The sequence below is a fragment of the Sus scrofa genome, chromosome 4, assembly GCF_000003025.6.
Source record: "Sus scrofa isolate TJ Tabasco breed Duroc chromosome 4, Sscrofa11.1, whole genome shotgun sequence".
In the NCBI taxonomy this organism is placed as follows: Eukaryota; Metazoa; Chordata; class Mammalia; order Artiodactyla; family Suidae; genus Sus; species Sus scrofa.
This window is the reverse complement of record NC_010446.5, coordinates 62569614-62588317: the sequence shown is the minus strand read 5'-3', so window position 1 is coordinate 62588317 and position 18704 is coordinate 62569614. Positions and strand designations below refer to the sequence as shown.

Genomic DNA, 18704 nt, shown 5'->3' with positions numbered 1-18704 from the left:
CAACTTCCATGTGCTGCAGGCTTGGCCAACCCCCCCCCCAAAAAAAAAAACTCCCTAAAAAAAGGTGTGGTTTTAGTTTAGGTTTTTGTGTTTGTTTTATGCTGATTTCCTGGAAAATGTAATACCGTTTTTGTTACATAATGATCTTATGGGATCAGAATTCCAGATAACTTCAGGAGCTTTGCTTTGGAAATGCTAATCATGGATTCTCAAAATTGTGCCATTTTGGTCCCCTGGGGGTGTCCAAGCTTCTGGCACAAGCATCTGATTTTTAACGGGGTAATTTTTCCCTCTGCGCGGTTCTCTCACAGGCTTAACAAAGCATGAAAACGTCAGAAAGGTAAACGTGGAAGATGAAAAAGGTAAATGCTCAGGCTAAAAAGGGTCTAAGGTCCTTGTTTTGAAAGCTAAGCCTTCAGAGCCTGTGTGGATAAGGGAAAGGAGTTGAAGTCTTCTAGGTCTCTCTCTGACAGCTTATGCTAATGGGGAAGGGGATGTCTTAGTCCATTTGGCTGCTGTAGCAGAGTACCATGGACTGAGTGGCTTATAACCAGCAGGAATTTCCTTCTCACAATTCTGGAGGCTGGAAGTCCAAGATCAAGCCTCTGGGAGATGCAGTGTCTGGTGAGAACCCACTCACTGGTTCGTAGACCATTGTCTTTGCTGTAACCTCATGTGGTGGAAGGGGTGAGGACACTCCCTGGGGTCTTTTTTTATAAAAAGGGGCACTAATCCCATCTTGAGAGCTCCACCCTCATGGCCTGACAACATCCCATTGGGTGGTAGGTTTCACTGTGAATTTTGGAGGAACACAAACATTCAAACCACAGCAGAGGGGCTTGCTAGTGCTAAAAATGGATCCAAGGCAAATATACAGACAGCCTGTAAGCTCCCCTAGTTGTCCATACAAAGCTCCCAGGGCTCTTGACATAGATTCGAACTGGCTTTTGATAAACATTATTGGGAGAAGGATGTGAGGACTGGAGAATGGGGCCTCTCAACTCCTAAAACTCTGGTCCAAAGAACACAGGTAGGACAGAGCAGAGAAATTAGCCAGTTTTGCTGAATTTCTAGAAGAAATTGACCTGACACCATGTGAGGTTTGGAGTAGACGTTACCTGGCTATGCCAGAACCTTGTGCTCAGACTGTGGTCCAGAGCAGCAGCAATAGCATTACCTGGCCACGCTGCATATTAGAAAAGCAAGCTCAGGCCCCTCCCAGACCTACTGGATCAGGGTCTGCATTTCAGATCTTGGGTAATTCTTAGGCACATCAGCCTTTGAGAAGGAACTAGGAAAATGCCAGACCATGCATGCACCCTGGGCTCCACCCTCATCTGGGTTATTTTTTTGATTTGAGTCCAGGCCATTGTTTAAAAGGAGAAGCCCAAGTTCTCTCTTGATAACTTTTCCCCTTGGTTGCTGTGCCCAGGATGGCATTTCCAAAGCCATAAACACCATGGTACAGAGTCAAGGCCATGCATTGCAGGGCTACATTCTTCCTGCTCAGGACCAAAACCGCTGTCTAGAAATAAGTTGTAGGAGGACAGAGACTGTGCCTGTTGTGCCCCTCCCCTCGCCCCCCTTCTGGCCCCTGCATTTCGTTGGCATCATTTCCCTCCAATGATACTTTTTAATGTAGTAGTAGAGTGGTAGTTTGAAGGTATTGACATGTAAACTAAAAGTGAGAGGCTTCTGGGCCTATATTTAAGTCGTGGGGTTTTTTTAAGCATAGAACGTCTTCCAAAGCTAGAAAATGTCATTACAATATGAGAATTAGAGCTTAGGAAAAAGTATCACAGGACTATATGGAACTTGATTTGCTAATGTGCTAAAGATTGGTTCTTGGAATTCCCTAGTGGCTCAGTGGGTTTAAAGATCGGACGTTGTCACTTGTCACTGCTGTGGCTTGAGCTGCTGCTGTAGGGTGGATTTAGTCCCTGGCCTGGGAACTTTTGCATGCCATGGGCCAAAAAATATATACAAAAAATATAGTCCCCATCTCCTTTAAAAAAATAGAGTGGTTCTCATAGGACCTGTTTCCCTCTCCGGGGCATTTGGCTGCACCTGAAGACATTTCCCCTCGTTGGAGCTGGGGGGATATTACTGGCTTCTAGTGGGTAGAGGCCAGGGATACTGCAGAACATCCTACAAGGTACAGGACAGCCCTCCCACAATGTAAAGTGACCCGGCAGTAAAGTCAGTGGTGCTGAGTTTGAGATACTCTGCTCTAGAACACTGGTTCTCAGACTTGCCCACATATCGGAGTCACTGGGGAACGCTGTCTCCCGATGCCTGATTCCTTCCCAGGTATAACTGGCCTGGGATATGCCTGGGCGTCAGAAACAAAGCTTCCCCTGGATGATTCCAGTGTGTAGCTTTGCCTGACAACTGATTTCTAGAAAATGTGGCTTTTTTTTTTTTTTTTTTTTTTTCTTCTGTCTTTTAGGGCTGCACCTGTGGCATATGGAGGTTCCCAGGCTAGGGGTCTAATCAGAGCTACAGCTGCTGGCCTACACCACAGCCATAGCAACGCCAGATCCGAGCCCCATCTGCGACCTACACCACAGCTCACGCCAACATTGGATCCTTAACCCACTGAGGCTAGGGATTGAACCGCAACCTCATGGTTCCTAGTTGGATTCGTTTCCACCGCGCCACGATGGGAACTCCAAAGAACTCCAAAGGAGGCTTTTATAATCCTTAAGTTTCTTTAAGTGTCACATTTTTTTTTTAAAACAATGCCTAACACAATATAGGTAACTCATAGACCCTCATAAAGGGTGAGCATTTTCTTTCTTTCCTTCTTTCTTTCTTTAGGGCTGTACCCAAGGCAGTATGGAGGTTCGTAGGCTAGGGGTCCAATCAGAGCTATAGCTGCCCTCCTATACCACAGCCACAGCAGCGTGGGATCTGAGCCGTGTCTGTGACCCACACCACAGCTCACTGAGGCCAGGGATCAAACCCTCAACTTCATGGTTCCTAGTCAGATTCATTTCCATTGCACCACTACAGGAACTGAACGGTGAGCATGTTCTAAGTTGTCATGGTGCACACCTAAGAATAAGTTCTCAGGAGTGACATCTTGATTGTATTTGTCTTTTGTTTAGGCAAAGATTTAATATTCTATAAAGACTGTGAAGTAAGCTCACTAGGAAGCAGAGAAGAATCTGAACCATTTGCATGTATGAAGTACAAGGGCTGATGGGAGACGATCATGGGGGTATTGCTGGGCTCAGGGTTGCGGGTGGGGGAAGGGGGCCTAAGCAGAGGCAGAGCCCCCGTGCACGTGGTTCTGCCTCATGGAAGTGCTTACTGGTCACTGGAGCAGAACCAAAGCCTCTGCCCTTTGGAAGATCTGTCTTTATTACAGTTCCTGAGATGCGATTTGAGTTGGGGGCAAAGCAAGGGGATTAATGACAACCTGTTGTTTAGCAGACTACTTGGCTGCAATTTTGCGGGTGACTTTCATTATTCTGTAAAGAGTTATTAAATAGGGGAAGGGGCCCCCGAGCTGGAGGGAGCTGGGGAACGCTCCTTTGATCATCTAGGACTCAGCCGGGGGAGGAGCAGGGAAAAGAGCATTTTAGAACCAGTGTTCAGCTTTCATAGTTTCTTCTAACACGTTGAGCTTCCATGAACTCAAAGGCAGAAAAAAAAAAAAAGGTTTTTTCACAGATAACTTGTCAATATTTTTTTAATATGACAAGGGCCGGGATTCAAGTTACATTCTTTGAAAAGGCACAGCCATGACAACATATAAATGTTTAATGAATAGATATTTTTACTACTCACCAGATGCTGGCAACTGCACTAATGGAGTTGATACCTTATTGAGTCATTTACAAGAGTCTTAGGCAAGTAAGATCTCAGTGTTGCGACTTGTGTATCGAATGCGTGGTTGAAATGGAAGAAAGAATTACTGGATGTATGTTGTAACATCTTCAAGCTGAGACACCTTGGCGATATCCTTTTGTCTCACCCTTGAGTTAAGCCAAGAGAGGTCAGGTAACAAGGAAGGTGAAGTGATTGATGGTCGGGACCACGTGGTTTCTGGACTCTAAAGGCCAGCCTACTTTCCAGGCAGACTGAGTTTTAAGTTCCTTCCTCTCTGGCATTTCTGCACAGCAGCCTCTATAAAGCGCAAGGGAACGTTGATATCTGAGTCACCGCCTCGGGGTAGATTCATCCTGTGCTTTAACAGCAGGAAGGCAAGTTAATGAAGCATTTATTTTTGCTGAATAACTAATGGTGTCATCATCTAGGTGTTCATTTGAAAAGCCTAGCTCTTTTATTAGCTTCTTGAGTGCAGGGCAACTGTAGGGGTATCCTTGTGTGTGCGTGTTAAGTATTAACCGCCGATGCCGCCAAATGTTGAACAAGTCCCTGTGGCCTCAAAATAGTAACAGAAAGGATGGATGTAACATCAATATGAGTTTGATGACTATGACATATTCTTTAGGGTTTCCTCTATGGCTAAAGAGAAAACATTTCATGTCAGGCGGATCAAGATTTTGACGAACATTTTGTTAAATCGGCACATCGTTCTAGGCTTTGGTCTTGGGGCCCTATTTATTGCACAGTCTGTCAGGAGACCTTCTTGTCTCTGCAAACCCACCCGGATTGGAAAGGAAAAAAGAAAGCCGTCATCGAATTACATGAATTTCAGAATGTGTGCTGTCAACTGCAGCTAAAGTATTTAAAGTCAGTATACTGCCAACAAAGACAGATGCGGGTTTTACTTCCCGGGGAAGACAGTTTTGTAATGAAAAATTTCCAGTAACACTTTTTGTGGCCCAAGTGAAACTTGGGAAGCTGGATGGTCAGTACATTGATGAAGCAGATACCTATAAGTCTACAGAATTAAGGACATTTATTTAGCCACGGGTTCCTTTCCCATGTGAGTGGGAGGGTATGTCACCCTTCTTCAGTCTTTGAACACAGTAATGACTTCTCCTATTAAATAGCCTTTTAAACCCAGTTCACGATCTTTTCAGCGCCTTCAGAAAGTTTTGTACTATTGAATCATAGTTTTCCAGGAGCAGTGACTAAATTTCCAGAGCAGAGTGCCACCAGATGTCATTTCAGTCTTGTAAATAAGCAGTATGTTCCTTTGTGATGCTGATAAAGATCAGCAGCCCAGACAGAAGCAGCAAAACACCAAGGAGTGTTGTTGAACCATTTGGAGGGGGTACCCTAAGGATGTCTGGTTCAGTGTTGTCCAGAGGAGTCTTTTTGTCTTGATTGTATGTTTTCCCATAATATTACTGTTATTTGGAGACTCTGAACACCCTTAAACATACAGCAGAAATTGACGGAATGAGATAAATCCACTATAATAGAAAAAATAAAAACCTTAAAAAAAAACCTTAAACATAGATCAGAAAACCGTGCTATACGTGTGCTGATGATGTTAATCCTTTTTCCCATTGTCATAGGATATTTGGTCTTCTTTAGAAGTGAAAGTTTTCTCTGTTTCTTAGACATTCAAATGAGAGAGAAACACTTCAAAATGAATCTTTTAAAAAGATGCCTTTTTTTTTGAATGGACTGCAGGCCAGTCATGCAGTTGCCCAGAAATAGAGTCCGAGGGCTTTTCCCACTGTGAGAAATTAATTTTGCTTTTCCCTTAGTATCTATTAGCCTTGAATTGCTTGCGAATATGGAAAACATATTCTGAGTGTTTTACATACACCTTTAAGGTGTCATCAATCTCGGAATTTCAAAAGTCAGACTTCACCGGATACCGCATTTCTTCACATTCTCCTTTGTTTAACTTTGGGCTAATTTGTCCTGACAGTGCAGCTGCGGGCTCTGCATTGCAGCCTGTCATTAAGAGCACCAAGAGTGATCTGGAGGCTTGGAACTGTTAGGAGTTAATTTGGCGTAAACCTGACATTCAAAGATTTCTCAAGATATGACATGTCATGTCTCTGTCCAGTCACACTTCTGTTTAAGAAGTTCTTGTTTATATTCTAAATATGACCTTTACAGTTATCTTTCAAAGTGCTCAGAGCTTTGAAGAGGAACCCGGAGGAGCTATGAGGTATTAAACTTGTGAGGTGTGTTTCATAGGAATGTCGGTGTCCATTTGAGTGTCCTTTTTCTTTCTTTCTTTTTTTTTTTTTTAACCTTTTTCATCACATAGTGACCCTGTCAGCTGGTGGCAGCTTATGGCATTAGAGCCTTGTGATAAAATGAATCACAGATAATCAAAGAGCTATCATCACACATTTTTACACAATTTTTTTATTAAGGTATAGTTGATTTACAATGTTGTGCCGATTTCTGCTGTACAACAAAGTGACCCAGTTTATATATATATATATATATTCCTTTTCTTATATTATCCTCCCATCTTGGTCTATCCCAAGAGACTGGATATAGTTCCCTGTGCTATACAGTAGGATCTCATTGCTTTTCCATTTTAAATGTAATAGTTTTTTTTTCCATACAATTAAAAAAGATTTTTTTAATATCATCACAAGTTATTAAGAGTTTTCTTTCCTGCAGATAAAATAATCCCTAGGTCCCATTCAACTCTAAATTCTGTCATGGAACATATGAATTGGCACAGACTAGTTACTGACTTTGAGACCTAATCCCCCAGATCAAGAGTCAACCCTATTTTCCTGCTGATGAACTGGACAATCTCCTCTGTTTCTCAGACATAGCGACTGAGTGCAGTTCTCTGGCTGAGGATAAGCGTGTAGCTGACCTTGCCAACCAGCCCTGGGACCAGCCAGCTCTTCCTTTAGGGATCTCTTCACTAGCTGGTAACGCCTGATCTCCATGATTCGTCCTTGCATTGAGATGACACAGTGGTCCTGGCCTTCATCAGGGTCTCCGGCTGCCCCCCTCAGATTCACCGCTGGCGGCACACGCAGGAATTTACACTCAAGCCTGTTGGGTGTGCGCCACAGATTTGCTCTTTAAGTTCTTCTAACGCCTCTGAGACAGAGTTAAAGATCACGAACCTGAGCTTGAACTGACTGGTGTCATGGCAACTAGCACTTCACCTTCTGCTGGTCCCCATCACGTATGCGCTACAATATTTGTGCACATTAATAATTCATCACAAAGTGCCAGATGTCTTTGTGCTGTCAGACTGTGTCAGGGACGGGATATGCTGTGCTATCTCAGATGTCATCTACCAGACGTTGAGGGCAAGAGGAGTTGGAAAAGAAAACTAGTCTGGTTCCTCGGGAAGGTTCCCCAGAAGGTGATGCTTTCCCGCCACCTGGGTACAGCATTTTTCTCGTAAACTCGGGGATAGACTTAGCATTGATCACAGTTGATTTGGTTATATGCCCCGGATGCCAGGCCGGAGCTGGGTTGTGGAAAGAATCAAGAAGCCGTAATTGCTCACCTCCACTCAGGCAGCAAAGGAAATGATTAACAGCCTCGGTGCTCAGTCACGTGGATCAGGCTCCAGCCCGAGCCCTGTACTCTTGGGTTTAAAAAGGAGCCCTGTACTCTTGGGTTTAAAAAGAAACCTGAGCAGTTGTGGCGGGCATGCCCTTACCCCAGTCTGCCTTCACCTGCTACCTAGTAGAAGCTGAGTGGCCACCACTAGCCTGGGTTCCCCAGCTGCCCGCCCGCCTGCGCCCCTGGCTAGCTTACCCCCCTTCCCAGTCTGCTCAGCACCGTGTTGGTCATTCCCGACATTGTCAGTAGCTGTAGATTGTAGTATTAGACCTGTAAGTGAGCCCTTCTAAATAAAGAACATAGGCTTTTGTCTTAGAATGTAGGAAATGCAATGACACACTGGATTTCATTTATACAGAAGGTCCGTTTGTCCCTCATGAGGCAGAGAAATCACATATTTTATAAAAAAAACTTTGACCTTAAAAAAAAAAAATCAACCCCTCCCTCCTAAAGCTTCCTATTAAAGTGCGTCACACTTTACTAGCTACTTAAAGTGAATCCCATTTCCCTGGAAAAATATCTTTTCGACCCACAATTGAAAAAGACTTTGGTCACAGAGCCATATTTAGATTCTTTTTTTTATTTTTCTCTTTTCCTTTAAATGCAAAACCAGTAGCTTAAATGTCCCTCCAAACTATTTTGGGGGCTAGGATGCGGGAGCAGGCCCAAATCACACTTTTTAGACCATGCAGCGATAGTACCCTGCTTTTGTGAAGGATTAACCAGAACTGCTTTGTATCTAATGTACAGATTGAACCCACTTGGGTGCTGGTGAATATAAAATCTGCTTAGAAACAGAAACGGAACCTGCGCCAATGTTCCCCATCACCACTTGGCCAAATCATAATACAGGACCTGCATGTAGTAGCTATTCAAGAAATACTTGTTGAATGAGTAAGTTAATTGCACCAAAGCAGGAGTGGGCATCATCAGTCCGTTTCAGAACCTTGCAAGCAATTCAGCTTACAAAGAGTGAGGAAACTTGATCATCTTCCATCACCTACCTGCACATGTGCTGGGGATCTGGCTCAGCCATTGCACACCTGCAGGCACTGGCGTGGAACTTGAATATGGAAGTAATCAGAGCCAGCCCACTGGGTATCTGATCAGGTAGAGTTAGCATGGACATTGGCTGGGAGTGAGCAGGGTCAGGGATTTTGATGTGTCCAGTAACCAAACAGCAAATTCTTACTGATAATTCTACATTGTGTGTAACTTCTTAGGATTTAATATTAAGCCCTTATCCTGAAAAATAAGACTTTCATACTAAATCTATCCCTCTTTTCCAAGACTCGGCAAACTTTTAACAGTTAGAATTGATCTCTGGATAACCTCACAACTAAATTTTGCACTTTTTAGCTAATCTAGGAACAACTAATTATAATCTGATACTAAAAGAAGATGTATAGGCATGATCAATTGAGGATGGGATTGCTTTCTAGTTTAGATTGGAATAGATAAACTCCTTTGTGATGTTACTTTGTTTTTTTTAATTAAAAATTAAAGTATAGTTGATTGACAATGCTCCTTCCATTTCCCCTGTTCAGAACAGTGACCCAGTTACCCATACATACCCCCTTTTTTTTTTTCCATTTTCCATCAGAGTCTTACTCAAGAGACTAGGTACAGTTCCTTGTGCTGTACAGCAGGGACTTTTTTGGAATTCTGTGATACAATGTCCAAGGCTAAAACATAAAGCCTAAAGTTTCCAGGTGTGGTTGGCAAAAAATAAAATAAAAACACCACAGGAGTTCCCTTCATGGCTCAGCGGTTAATGAGCCCAACTAGGATCCATGAGGATGCAGGTTCGATCCCTGACCTCAATCAGTGGGTCAAGGATCCAATGTGGCTGTGAGCTGTGGTGTAGGTCGCAGACATGGCTCAGATCTGGTATTGGTGTGGCTGTGGTGTAGGCCGGAAGTTGTAGCTCTGATTCGACCCCTAGCCTGGGAACTTCCATATGCCAAGGGTGTGACCCTAAAAACCAAAACAAAAAACAAAAAAAAAACCACAGAACATGTAACTGCATGATATAGCGAGTGATACTGATTATATGTCTTAAGGAAATATGGATAAAGTCAAAGTGAACAGAATAATATTAGATAAATTAATTCTCTATCAAAGGTGGTTAACACCCTAACCACCTTTGAGTTAGAGAATTATTGGGAGGTGCTATAATTAGCATAAAGCACTTTTAAAAGCATGAGAGGCTGTGGAAGTAAATGATTATTATTGCACTTTGAATTAAGAGGAGGGCATTGGGGTAGATTGTCAGAGGAGAGGAGAGTAGACGGGTACAGCCTTACAGGTGAGAACAAGTGTGATGTGGTAACAGCAGGAGGCCCAGACAGGTGAATATGAGTGGCAGGGGTGGGAGTGGGGGGCTTACGTGGTGATCAAGAGTCTGACTGGGGGAGACCTTGGTGTATTTCACAAAGATTCATCTGGCAACTGCAAGCATCATGGAAAATCTTCCACATCAACGGAATGACTATTTGTGATCTTGTACATGCAAACAAGTTATCAAACCAAGTCAAATATGTATGCAAAAATTCAGCAATTCCTTAGCTGGGAAATCCTCTGAGAAGGGAATGCAACTCTTTTTTTTTTTTTTTTTTTTAAGTCCACTGCATAGTCTTTTGGGTTTTTTTAACTTCATAAATCATGGGAAGCTGTGTTGGCAGTGGGATATTAACTCAACAGTAGACAGATTGCTCTTTGTTGCTTTCTTTTAAGAAGCAGGTTATAAAACTGTTGGGAGCCTGGTAGAGTAGTTAATAGATCCTCTTAAGCAATTTGAAGTAATTTTTGGTAAAATACAGCCTTGCATCTTGAAGGCAAAGTAGCTCAAGGGAAAAGAGAATTTAATGAATAGGAAATCAGTGCCAGGAGTTCCCATTGTGGCGCAGCGATAACGAACCCAACTGGTATCCAAGAGGACCTGGGTCCTATCCCTGGCCTCTCTCGGTGGGTTAAGGATCCAGCGTTGCTGTGAGCTGTGGGGTAGGTCAATGCCAGTTTGGATTGGTGTTGCTGTGGCTGTGGGGTAGGCCAACAGCTGTAGCTCCGATTTTAACTCCTAGCCTGGTAACTTCCATATGCCCCAGGTCTGGCCCTAAAAAGGGACAGGAAGGAGGGAAAGAGGGAGGGAGGGAAGGAAGGAAGGAACGAATGAACGAAAAAGAAAGGAAGAGAAAAGAAATCAGTGCTGCCTCTGGTTCCTCTACCCTGAGACCTCTGCCCCCAAGCGGCCAGTCACCTGCCTCTGTGGGAAAATCACTTCCCTGGTAAACCCCACAGTGGAGTGTGGACATTCAGAGCTCTATAAATTGTCATCAAGGCAGAGTTAGCGTTAGGACCCATTTTTCATTAAAATGATACTTTTACCCTCTTTTTTTTTTTTGCATCTAAAATACTTTACCTCCTGTTGGTATGCTTTGATAGTACAGCTTTGGATGCTGGAAGATGTGCTGGAATATATCTTCCTTCATGGGTCTGTCGCTGTGTAGACATAGCCATAAGGTAAACATCACAGCGGCTCCTACTCGTGGGTAGGCAGGAGGTCCCTCAGAGACCGTGACATGGCTTAAGTGTCACGAGCATGAAAAGATCTCTGACCCAAGAGTCGTTTAGATTAGCAGGTAACTATCACTTGAAAGGTGATAAAGAGCCCTCTACTAGTGGCTTTCTTTTCATCTCTGGACATCGTCCCCAAAAGCTCTTGTGTTACAGTCTCATTGGTCATGGCTTATAATAGGCCTGCCATGCCAATGATACGGTGCTAAGTTAACCGGGCGCTTAAAGGATCTTCTCTTTTTGAGAAACAAAATATTCCAAAACAAATTGGGAAATGTAACCTTATGTGGGTAAAACTTTGTTGCATGATCTTGGGATATAGGTGAAGCCCATAACGTCCATTCTAAAGCTTGACACTCTCTTTTCTTTCAGACCACTAAGGCTTTTCTTCCCACCATGCTGGAGATTAATCATGGTCATATTGTGACAGTTGCAAGTTCCTTGGGACTATTCAGCACGGCTGGAGTTGAGGTTTGTCAGATATGAAGCATTTCGTTAGTTCAAGGGGTTTATCTGTGACGAATATACCGAACTCCTAGGACGGATACCTGCTGTCCTTAGAGTCAGGAAAGCCCAGGAAAGCCTGCTACCTGTGTGCTGTTGGTGGAGTGTTCCCCACTAACCCAGGGCCAGCTGCTGAAACTGTATTCTTCTGCCCCCAAATCACTTATACTGGTTTGACAAAGCGGCCTCGGCAGCAGCAGCAAAAGAAATAGGTGGGCCTTTTCATTAGCAGTTTTGCTCGATGCTGCTGATGGGGTCAAGATGAAACTGTGGGGGCAGTGGCAGTGCCATGGGGAACAGATAAATGAGGCCAAAGGTTGACATTCTGTTGTGGTCAGCTTGCCAAAAGTGTGCTCATCACATCTGGCTCATCAGGGGAGATGGTTAGGGCAGATGTGAGGTGTCTGCATTGTGAGATTGTAAAGCTGAGCTATTAGACCCTGCTCTTCACCATAGTCAAGTTAGAAAGCATGTCTATGCATGTCCCATGCTATTTGCCCCATGGGTGCCTGCAGTATAGAATGGAGAACAGCAACCCAGGTAAGCATGCACAAGGATGTAGGAGAGATGGCTTCTACATTCTGCATTTCCATTCCTGAATTTAAAGTTGGGGAGTGGAGGAGTTCCCATTGTGGCTCAGCAGATTAAGAACCCAATATAGTGTCTGTGAGGATGTGGGTTTGATCCCTGGCCTTGCTCAGTGGATTAAGGATCCAGTGTTGCCACAAGCTGTGCCATATGTCATAGATGCAGCTCAGATCCTGTGTTGCTGTGGCTGTGGCGTAGGCCTTAGCTGCAGCTCTGATTGGACCCCTAGCCCAGGAACTTCCATGTGCCACAGGTGCAGCCCTAAAAAGAAAAAAATAAAAATAATAAGAATGTTGGATAGTGGAGAAAGACTTTCTCTCTATATCATGAGTCCTTAGGTTAAGTTCTAGTTTAAGTTTGTAAGGTATTGTAATCATTTCCATTTTCGCTTGGCCCTAAAAAGAAAAACAGATCATAACAGCTTATAACCCAAGCTAGACCCACCTTTGTTCTCTTGGCATTAATTTAAACAAACTGTTTTTTCAGTCTCCTTTACTGAACAAGAGAGCGTTTGTAAATTTTCCAGACACTTCAGAGTGAACCTCTGTTCATTTTTTAGCTCCAACTTGTTAGCTTTCATGGAATCCTTTGCGGTAACTTCCCCAGAGTAATATGATACTTGGTTGATGTGGCAAAAATGTTCATCTGTTTCTGCTGTTGCTTTGAAAATATTGTTTCTGCACGGAACCACATCAACTGGCTGTTTTTGAAAGAGCCCTCCTTTTCTTTGCTTAGTCACCTGTAACCTTTTGTATCAAACACATAACCAGAGGAACAGGACCAGGAAAGTTTGGTTTGGGTCCAGAATGTGTGCGTGAACGGAGTATTTCTGCTCTCTCCCCTCCGCCTCAGGATTACTGCGCCAGTAAGTTTGGAGTCGTGGGTTTTCATGAGTCCCTGAGCCATGAGTTAAAGGCTGCAGAAAAGGATGGAATTAAAACAACGCTGGTTTGCCCTTACCTCGTCGACACCGGCATGTTCCGAGGCTGCCGTATCAGGTCAGTAAGAACCTGCTTTCACACTGACAAGAGGCTGTTTTAAAAAATCACCTTTTCCTTTTGGGGGGTGGGGGGTGTGTGTGTGTGGGATCATTCAGATCTCCGGCAGTAATCAGCCTTGTACTTCAGTAGCCATCATTTGACAGTTAGCTTGTAGGTTTCATCGGTCAGAGTTTGTGAAAGTTGAGGCGTGTATGATTGATGAGCAGGGGCTTGGTATTAGCTTGCAGAAGTCGGCCTAGAAGTATCCGTAGGAAATGGCCTCTCCACACCTTCAGGGAGAAGACAGATATCCAGGACTTTGCCTAGAAGCTTTCTCTTCAAGAGTGACTTTCTTTCTGTAATATTAGTGTTAGTACATAAATGCAACTTTGGTTTGGATACAAAACAATGTCGCCGCCGCAGCAGGAAAGGACGGCTGTTCTTCTGAAAAGACCCCTGAACGTGACACTCCAGATTTGGGAACTTCCTTTTTGCAGAGAGTGTATATAACCAGATTCACTCAGACAGAAGGGAAAGAAACGTTTAGGTTTACTAAGAATGAAAGAAAATACCCACGCACTTTGAAAGGAGGCATGTGAGAATAGCCATGTCAGTTCACATCTGACTTGAGCAGAATAAACAAAGCCATGACTCATTAAGGGGACACTTGCAAAGACATGCTTACTGCGAGATCTTTGCTTGGATGAATTTGAAAGGCAAAGCAAGATAACCGAACCAGTTCCCTGTGGGTCAGGGCCGATCTTGACACAGTCTGAACCCGATCACACTGTGAAGGAGGTGGAAGTGATTTGAGCCACTTCCATTTGGGGCTGACTCCAGGTCTGGACCAGGATCGGACCTGGCCTTGCCTCTTTTCCCGTGTGTGTGTGTGTGTGTGTGTGTGTGTGTGTGTGTGTGTGTGTGTGTGTGTGTGTGTGTGTGTGTGTGTGTGTGTGTGTGTGTGTGTGTGTGTGTTTGGTTTTTTTCCCCTCTTGTGAACTTAGGAACCAGTCACTGAGGGTCTGAGGGCCTCTGTTTCCTATTTAGCATCACGGCAGTTGTCCAGAGCTGTAGGGGGACAATGAAAAGTGAAAGGAATAAATTATACTAAGTTATTTCAACATGTAACTGGATGGATTCAGCGGAAGGTAGGCTGTCTCTACGCACTTCATTTCAGAGACCACCCCCCCTCCCCAGAGAAAATGTCATTGTTTTCCCTACCCAGGCATCTGGGAAGGCACACAACTGACTTTATTTCACTCAGAAGGTTCTATCAGTGTTTACATACCATTGTTTGAACTACGCTTAATATTAAAGTTTGGGCACCTTGGAGTTCCTGATGTGGCTCAGTGGTTAACGAACCTGACTAGGAACCTTGAGGTTGCAGGTTTGATCCCTGGCCTTCCTTGCTCAGTGGGTTAAGGATCCCGTGTTGCCATGAGCTGTGGTGTAGGCCGGCAGCTACAGCTCCAATTCGACTACTAGCCTGGGAACCTCCATAGCCCATGGGTGTGGCCCTAAAAAGACAAAAATAAATAAATAAATAAAAATAAAAAAATAAATAAAGTTTGGGCATCTTGTTTGTGATGCCAGATACTCCTTTTTCAGTTGAACGAGAAAAGTAATAATAATTTGAAATACATTTCAGATTTCAAGGCATTTTGAAAATACACCTTTCTCATGTTATAGGAAGGCAGACCAATTCTACTTTTTTGTTTGTTTTTGGAGTTCCTCTGTGGCTCAGCAGGTTAAGAACCCAGCATTTGTACTGCAGCGGTTCAGGTCACTACTGTGGCATAGGTTCGATCCCTGACCTGAGAACTTTCACATGCCATGGGTGCAGCCAAAAAATAATAATAATAATAATTAAATAAATGAAACTGGTTTTCCAGATGAGGAAATAAAAAAAAAAAAAGTGTTCATAGTAGGACAGTTTGAAAAATACAGAAAAGACACAATGAAGCAAACAAAGCACACCCCAGGTCTTGTAACTTAGATAACATCAGCCTTCATGTTTTGATGTGTATTTCCAGAAACTTTTTTTTTTTAAATTTCATGGCCGCACCCGAGGCATATAGAAGCTCCCGGGCCAGCAATTGAATCCGAGCCATAGTTGTGGCTATGACCTGAGCCACTACAGTCAGATTCCCAACACACTGCACCTTGGCGGGAACTCCAGATTTTGTGTTAATTCTTAATTTCATCTTTTGATTGTGTCACTCTCAGGAAAGAAATTGAGCCTTTTCTGCCCCCTCTGAAGCCCGATTACTGTGTGAAGCAGGCCATGAAGGCCATCCTCACCGACCAGCCCATGATCTGTACCCCTCGCCTCATGTACATCGTGACTTTCATGAAGAGGTGAGTGAGGGGGCTCCCCACGCCCGTCCCATAACTACGCGGACACGCGACATTTCACATTGGCTGACTGTGACCTCTCCTTTTGCAGCATCCTGCCTTTCGAAGCAGTCGTGTGCATGTATCGGTTCCTAGGAGCGGACAAGTGTATGTACCCCTTCATCGCTCAAAGGAAACAAGCCACAAACAATAACGAAGCAAAAAACGGCATCTGAGGCTCATTTTTGTATGGAATATGGAAGACGATCTACTGGAAGACGACCAAGATATCTCAGTCCGACCGACATCAGCATGACTGATGTTCTCTGGATTCTAAATCTGCATCGACTTTCTTTTTTTTTTTTAATCAACTTTTTAAAAAATAATAATAAAGTGTAAATTAACAGACTAGAGTACTTGGAAAACGATCAGCAAAAGTGAGCTTAAGATGCTGCCAACAGGGTTCTTTCCAGACAAAACCCTAAAACCAGTCAGTCTTTTAGACAAGCGCTGTGTGTCTCCAGGCTACCATGGTGTTTTTTGTTTGTTTGTTTTTTTGTTTTTTTTTTTTTTGTTTTTGAATGAGCAGGATGCCTTGAGACAATGACAACAGTGTATTTCATGTGTTTGGTTTGTCTTAATTCCCATAGAGTTTATTAATTCTTGTAATTAATCTCTAGCCAGTTGGCACTCTTACAACTTCAAGGACTGATAGTGCTATATTTTCTCATGTTTTCTAAGTTTCAGTTTTGCAAAGCCTATGTGGCTCTTTCACGATGTTTGTATGTACAGCTCTTTTAAAAAGGCATTGGGAAATCTCCATCAATATGAAGTAAACGATGTCTGCTTGTTACAGTAACGGTGATCAGGTCTCTTTGTTAAAGTCATAATGACTAAAGTGTTAGTGGAATTTTAAACTTTATTTCTGGAGTTCCCACCGTGGCTCAGTGGTTAACAAACACAACTAGTATCCATGAGGACGAGGGTTCAATCCCTCGCTCAGTGGGTTAAGGATCTGGCATTGCCGTGAGCTGTAGTGTAGGTCACAGACGCAGCTCAGATCCCTCATTGCTGTGGCTGTGGCATAGGCCAGCAGCTACAGCTCTGATTGGACCCCTAACCTGGGAACCTCCATATGCTATGGGAGCGGCTCTAAAAAGAGGGGAAAAAAAAAGGACAAAAAATAAACTTTATCTCTGAAATCTTTCCTTAAGCATCTAATCCTCTGGAGATCTATATATCCAAAAGAAAAGTTCATACGTTTTTCTACCTATGAATTTTGCTGCATACAGAAAGTGCCCTTTCCTCAGGAAGTTGCTGTGTTTCATTCTTCGGTTGGACTCTGATCTAGAATACATAGCAGCTCTGCAAAGAAACAGTTTCTAAAGCTGGGAACTTTTGCATTTAAAAAATCCCCATTTTTGTGCCAACTATGGTCAGCTAGGGGGGAAAAAAAATCTTCTACTGTGGAGTACGTATGGAAGGAAGGGTGTAAAGATTCCTTTGAAAGTTTTATTCACATTGTAGAACAGCAAATGACATTTTTACAGTATTTTTTTGTAAAGCAAACTATTTTGTGCCTTGAATTTGGTAAATGTGTATTAGTGAAGCGTTGTAAAAGTGAACTTCTACCTCTGTATCTAAATGTATACCATCCACTTGTAAATGACTATAAACTATTATGTGATTGCTTTTTTTTTTTTTAGAATGTCTTGTTTAAATAGTGACCAATGTTTAAGGCTATTAAAATAAGCCATCTTTTACTAATTAATTGGGAAATTTTATAAAGGACTGATTAAATGTAAAGACTTAACTTACATACAAATGACTGTGTGATTATTAGTACCAGCAGTGTTGTAGGGACAGTCATCAGAACATGATGACTTTTCCTCTGTGCCATATCACACTTCAAAGAAAAACATTTGGGAGTTCCCACCGTGGCTCAGCAGAAATGAATCTGACTAGTATCCATGAGGATGCACTTTCGAACCCTGGCCTCACTCAGTGGGTTAAGGATCTGGCGTTGCCATGAGCTGTGGTGTAGGTCACAGACGTGGCTTGGATCTGGCCTTGCTGTGGCTGTGGCGTAGGCCGGCAGCTGCAGTTCTGATTTGACCCATGGCCTGGAAACTTCCATAGGCCAGGGGTATGACCCTAAAAAGACAAAACAAAAAACAAAACAAAAAAGAAAAATGTCTGAACTGGATAGTGTTCGGGAACAGACATTAACAGCCTAGGGTGCTGTTCATTTCCAATGTTATCATCTTAGATTAGATAAGTTACCAGGGGCCTGTTGATACTGAAAGTGGGAAGATAAAATCCGTGACCTGTGACTTGTCTGGCTGCAGCACAGATCAAAGCTGCCCTGTATCCACATACAGAAGAGTCCTGCCTCACTGCTAGTGTCTCCAGTGCTGGCCTTTAAGGAATAGCTTCATTCTGTGCTTGAATTTCTCCTTATAAAGGATAACTAAGCCTGAAGCCGTTATAACACTTGAGGCACCGGCTGCCTCTTATTTTCCATTTTGGATTTTAAGAAGTGCCGCTGACCTTTGAACAACCTGGGAATAGAGCTCCAACCCTCTGTGTAGTCAAACATCCATGTATAACTTATAGTCAGCTTTTTGGATCTGTGATTCCCCCAAACCCCAATTTCCCCATCTGCTGATCAACCAACCATGGACTGTGAATTACTGTAGTTAATACTACAGTATTAGAGAATATTCATATGTAAATCAATGGTGCAGTTCAAACCTGTGTTGCTCAAGGGTCCACTGTACTTGGCAGTGGTCTCCTAACAACATGGGGTAAGGATATATTTTCAGGGGCTACCCAGGTCGGCCCCCAGCCCACTCCAAGCATCCTACAGAAATCTGTTCTGCTTTAGCAACCCTCTTAGCAATCTGAAGACCAAGGCAGTCCTCTTTACATTTGATTTTATTTTTGTGTTGTAATTTAAACCTATTTCTCTTCTTGTTACTGCCCTTCTAAGGTTGTTGGTCTCTAAATTCAATAAACCAAATTCATTTAACTCCTTTGTAGAAGTCTTCAATTCCCATGTCCCAGTCTTAGTTTAATTACTTCTGTGGCTCTCTCTTGAATGTTGTCCAAATTCTCTTTCCCACCTTCAGCCGTGGAGTTTGGAAGGGGACACGGGTAGTGCAGGTTCAGGACTGCAGGATTCCTACATGTTGTGTTAAGGCTCCTATTCTTAGTCTAAAGCTGCACTGATGTTGTTTTCCCCAAACATGAGCTTTCTTCTCAAGCCTCATCCTTGTGATCACTTAAGTAATT

At 43.2% G+C, this 18704-nt stretch overlaps 1 protein-coding gene across 1 annotated transcript in view; it reads left to right on the top strand.

Moving 5' to 3' along the window:
• RDH10 (retinol dehydrogenase 10) overlaps positions 1-18441 on the top strand; it is a 31105-nt gene extending 12664 nt beyond the window's left edge. Inside the window, exons 3-6 of the mRNA XM_021089230.1 lie at positions 11377-11475; positions 12949-13094; positions 15303-15434; positions 15523-18441. Coding sequence (XP_020944889.1) covers positions 11377-11475; positions 12949-13094; positions 15303-15434; positions 15523-15646 — 501 coding nt within the window. The 3' untranslated portion in view covers positions 15647-18441. The remainder of the gene's footprint in view (positions 1-11376; positions 11476-12948; positions 13095-15302; positions 15435-15522) is intronic.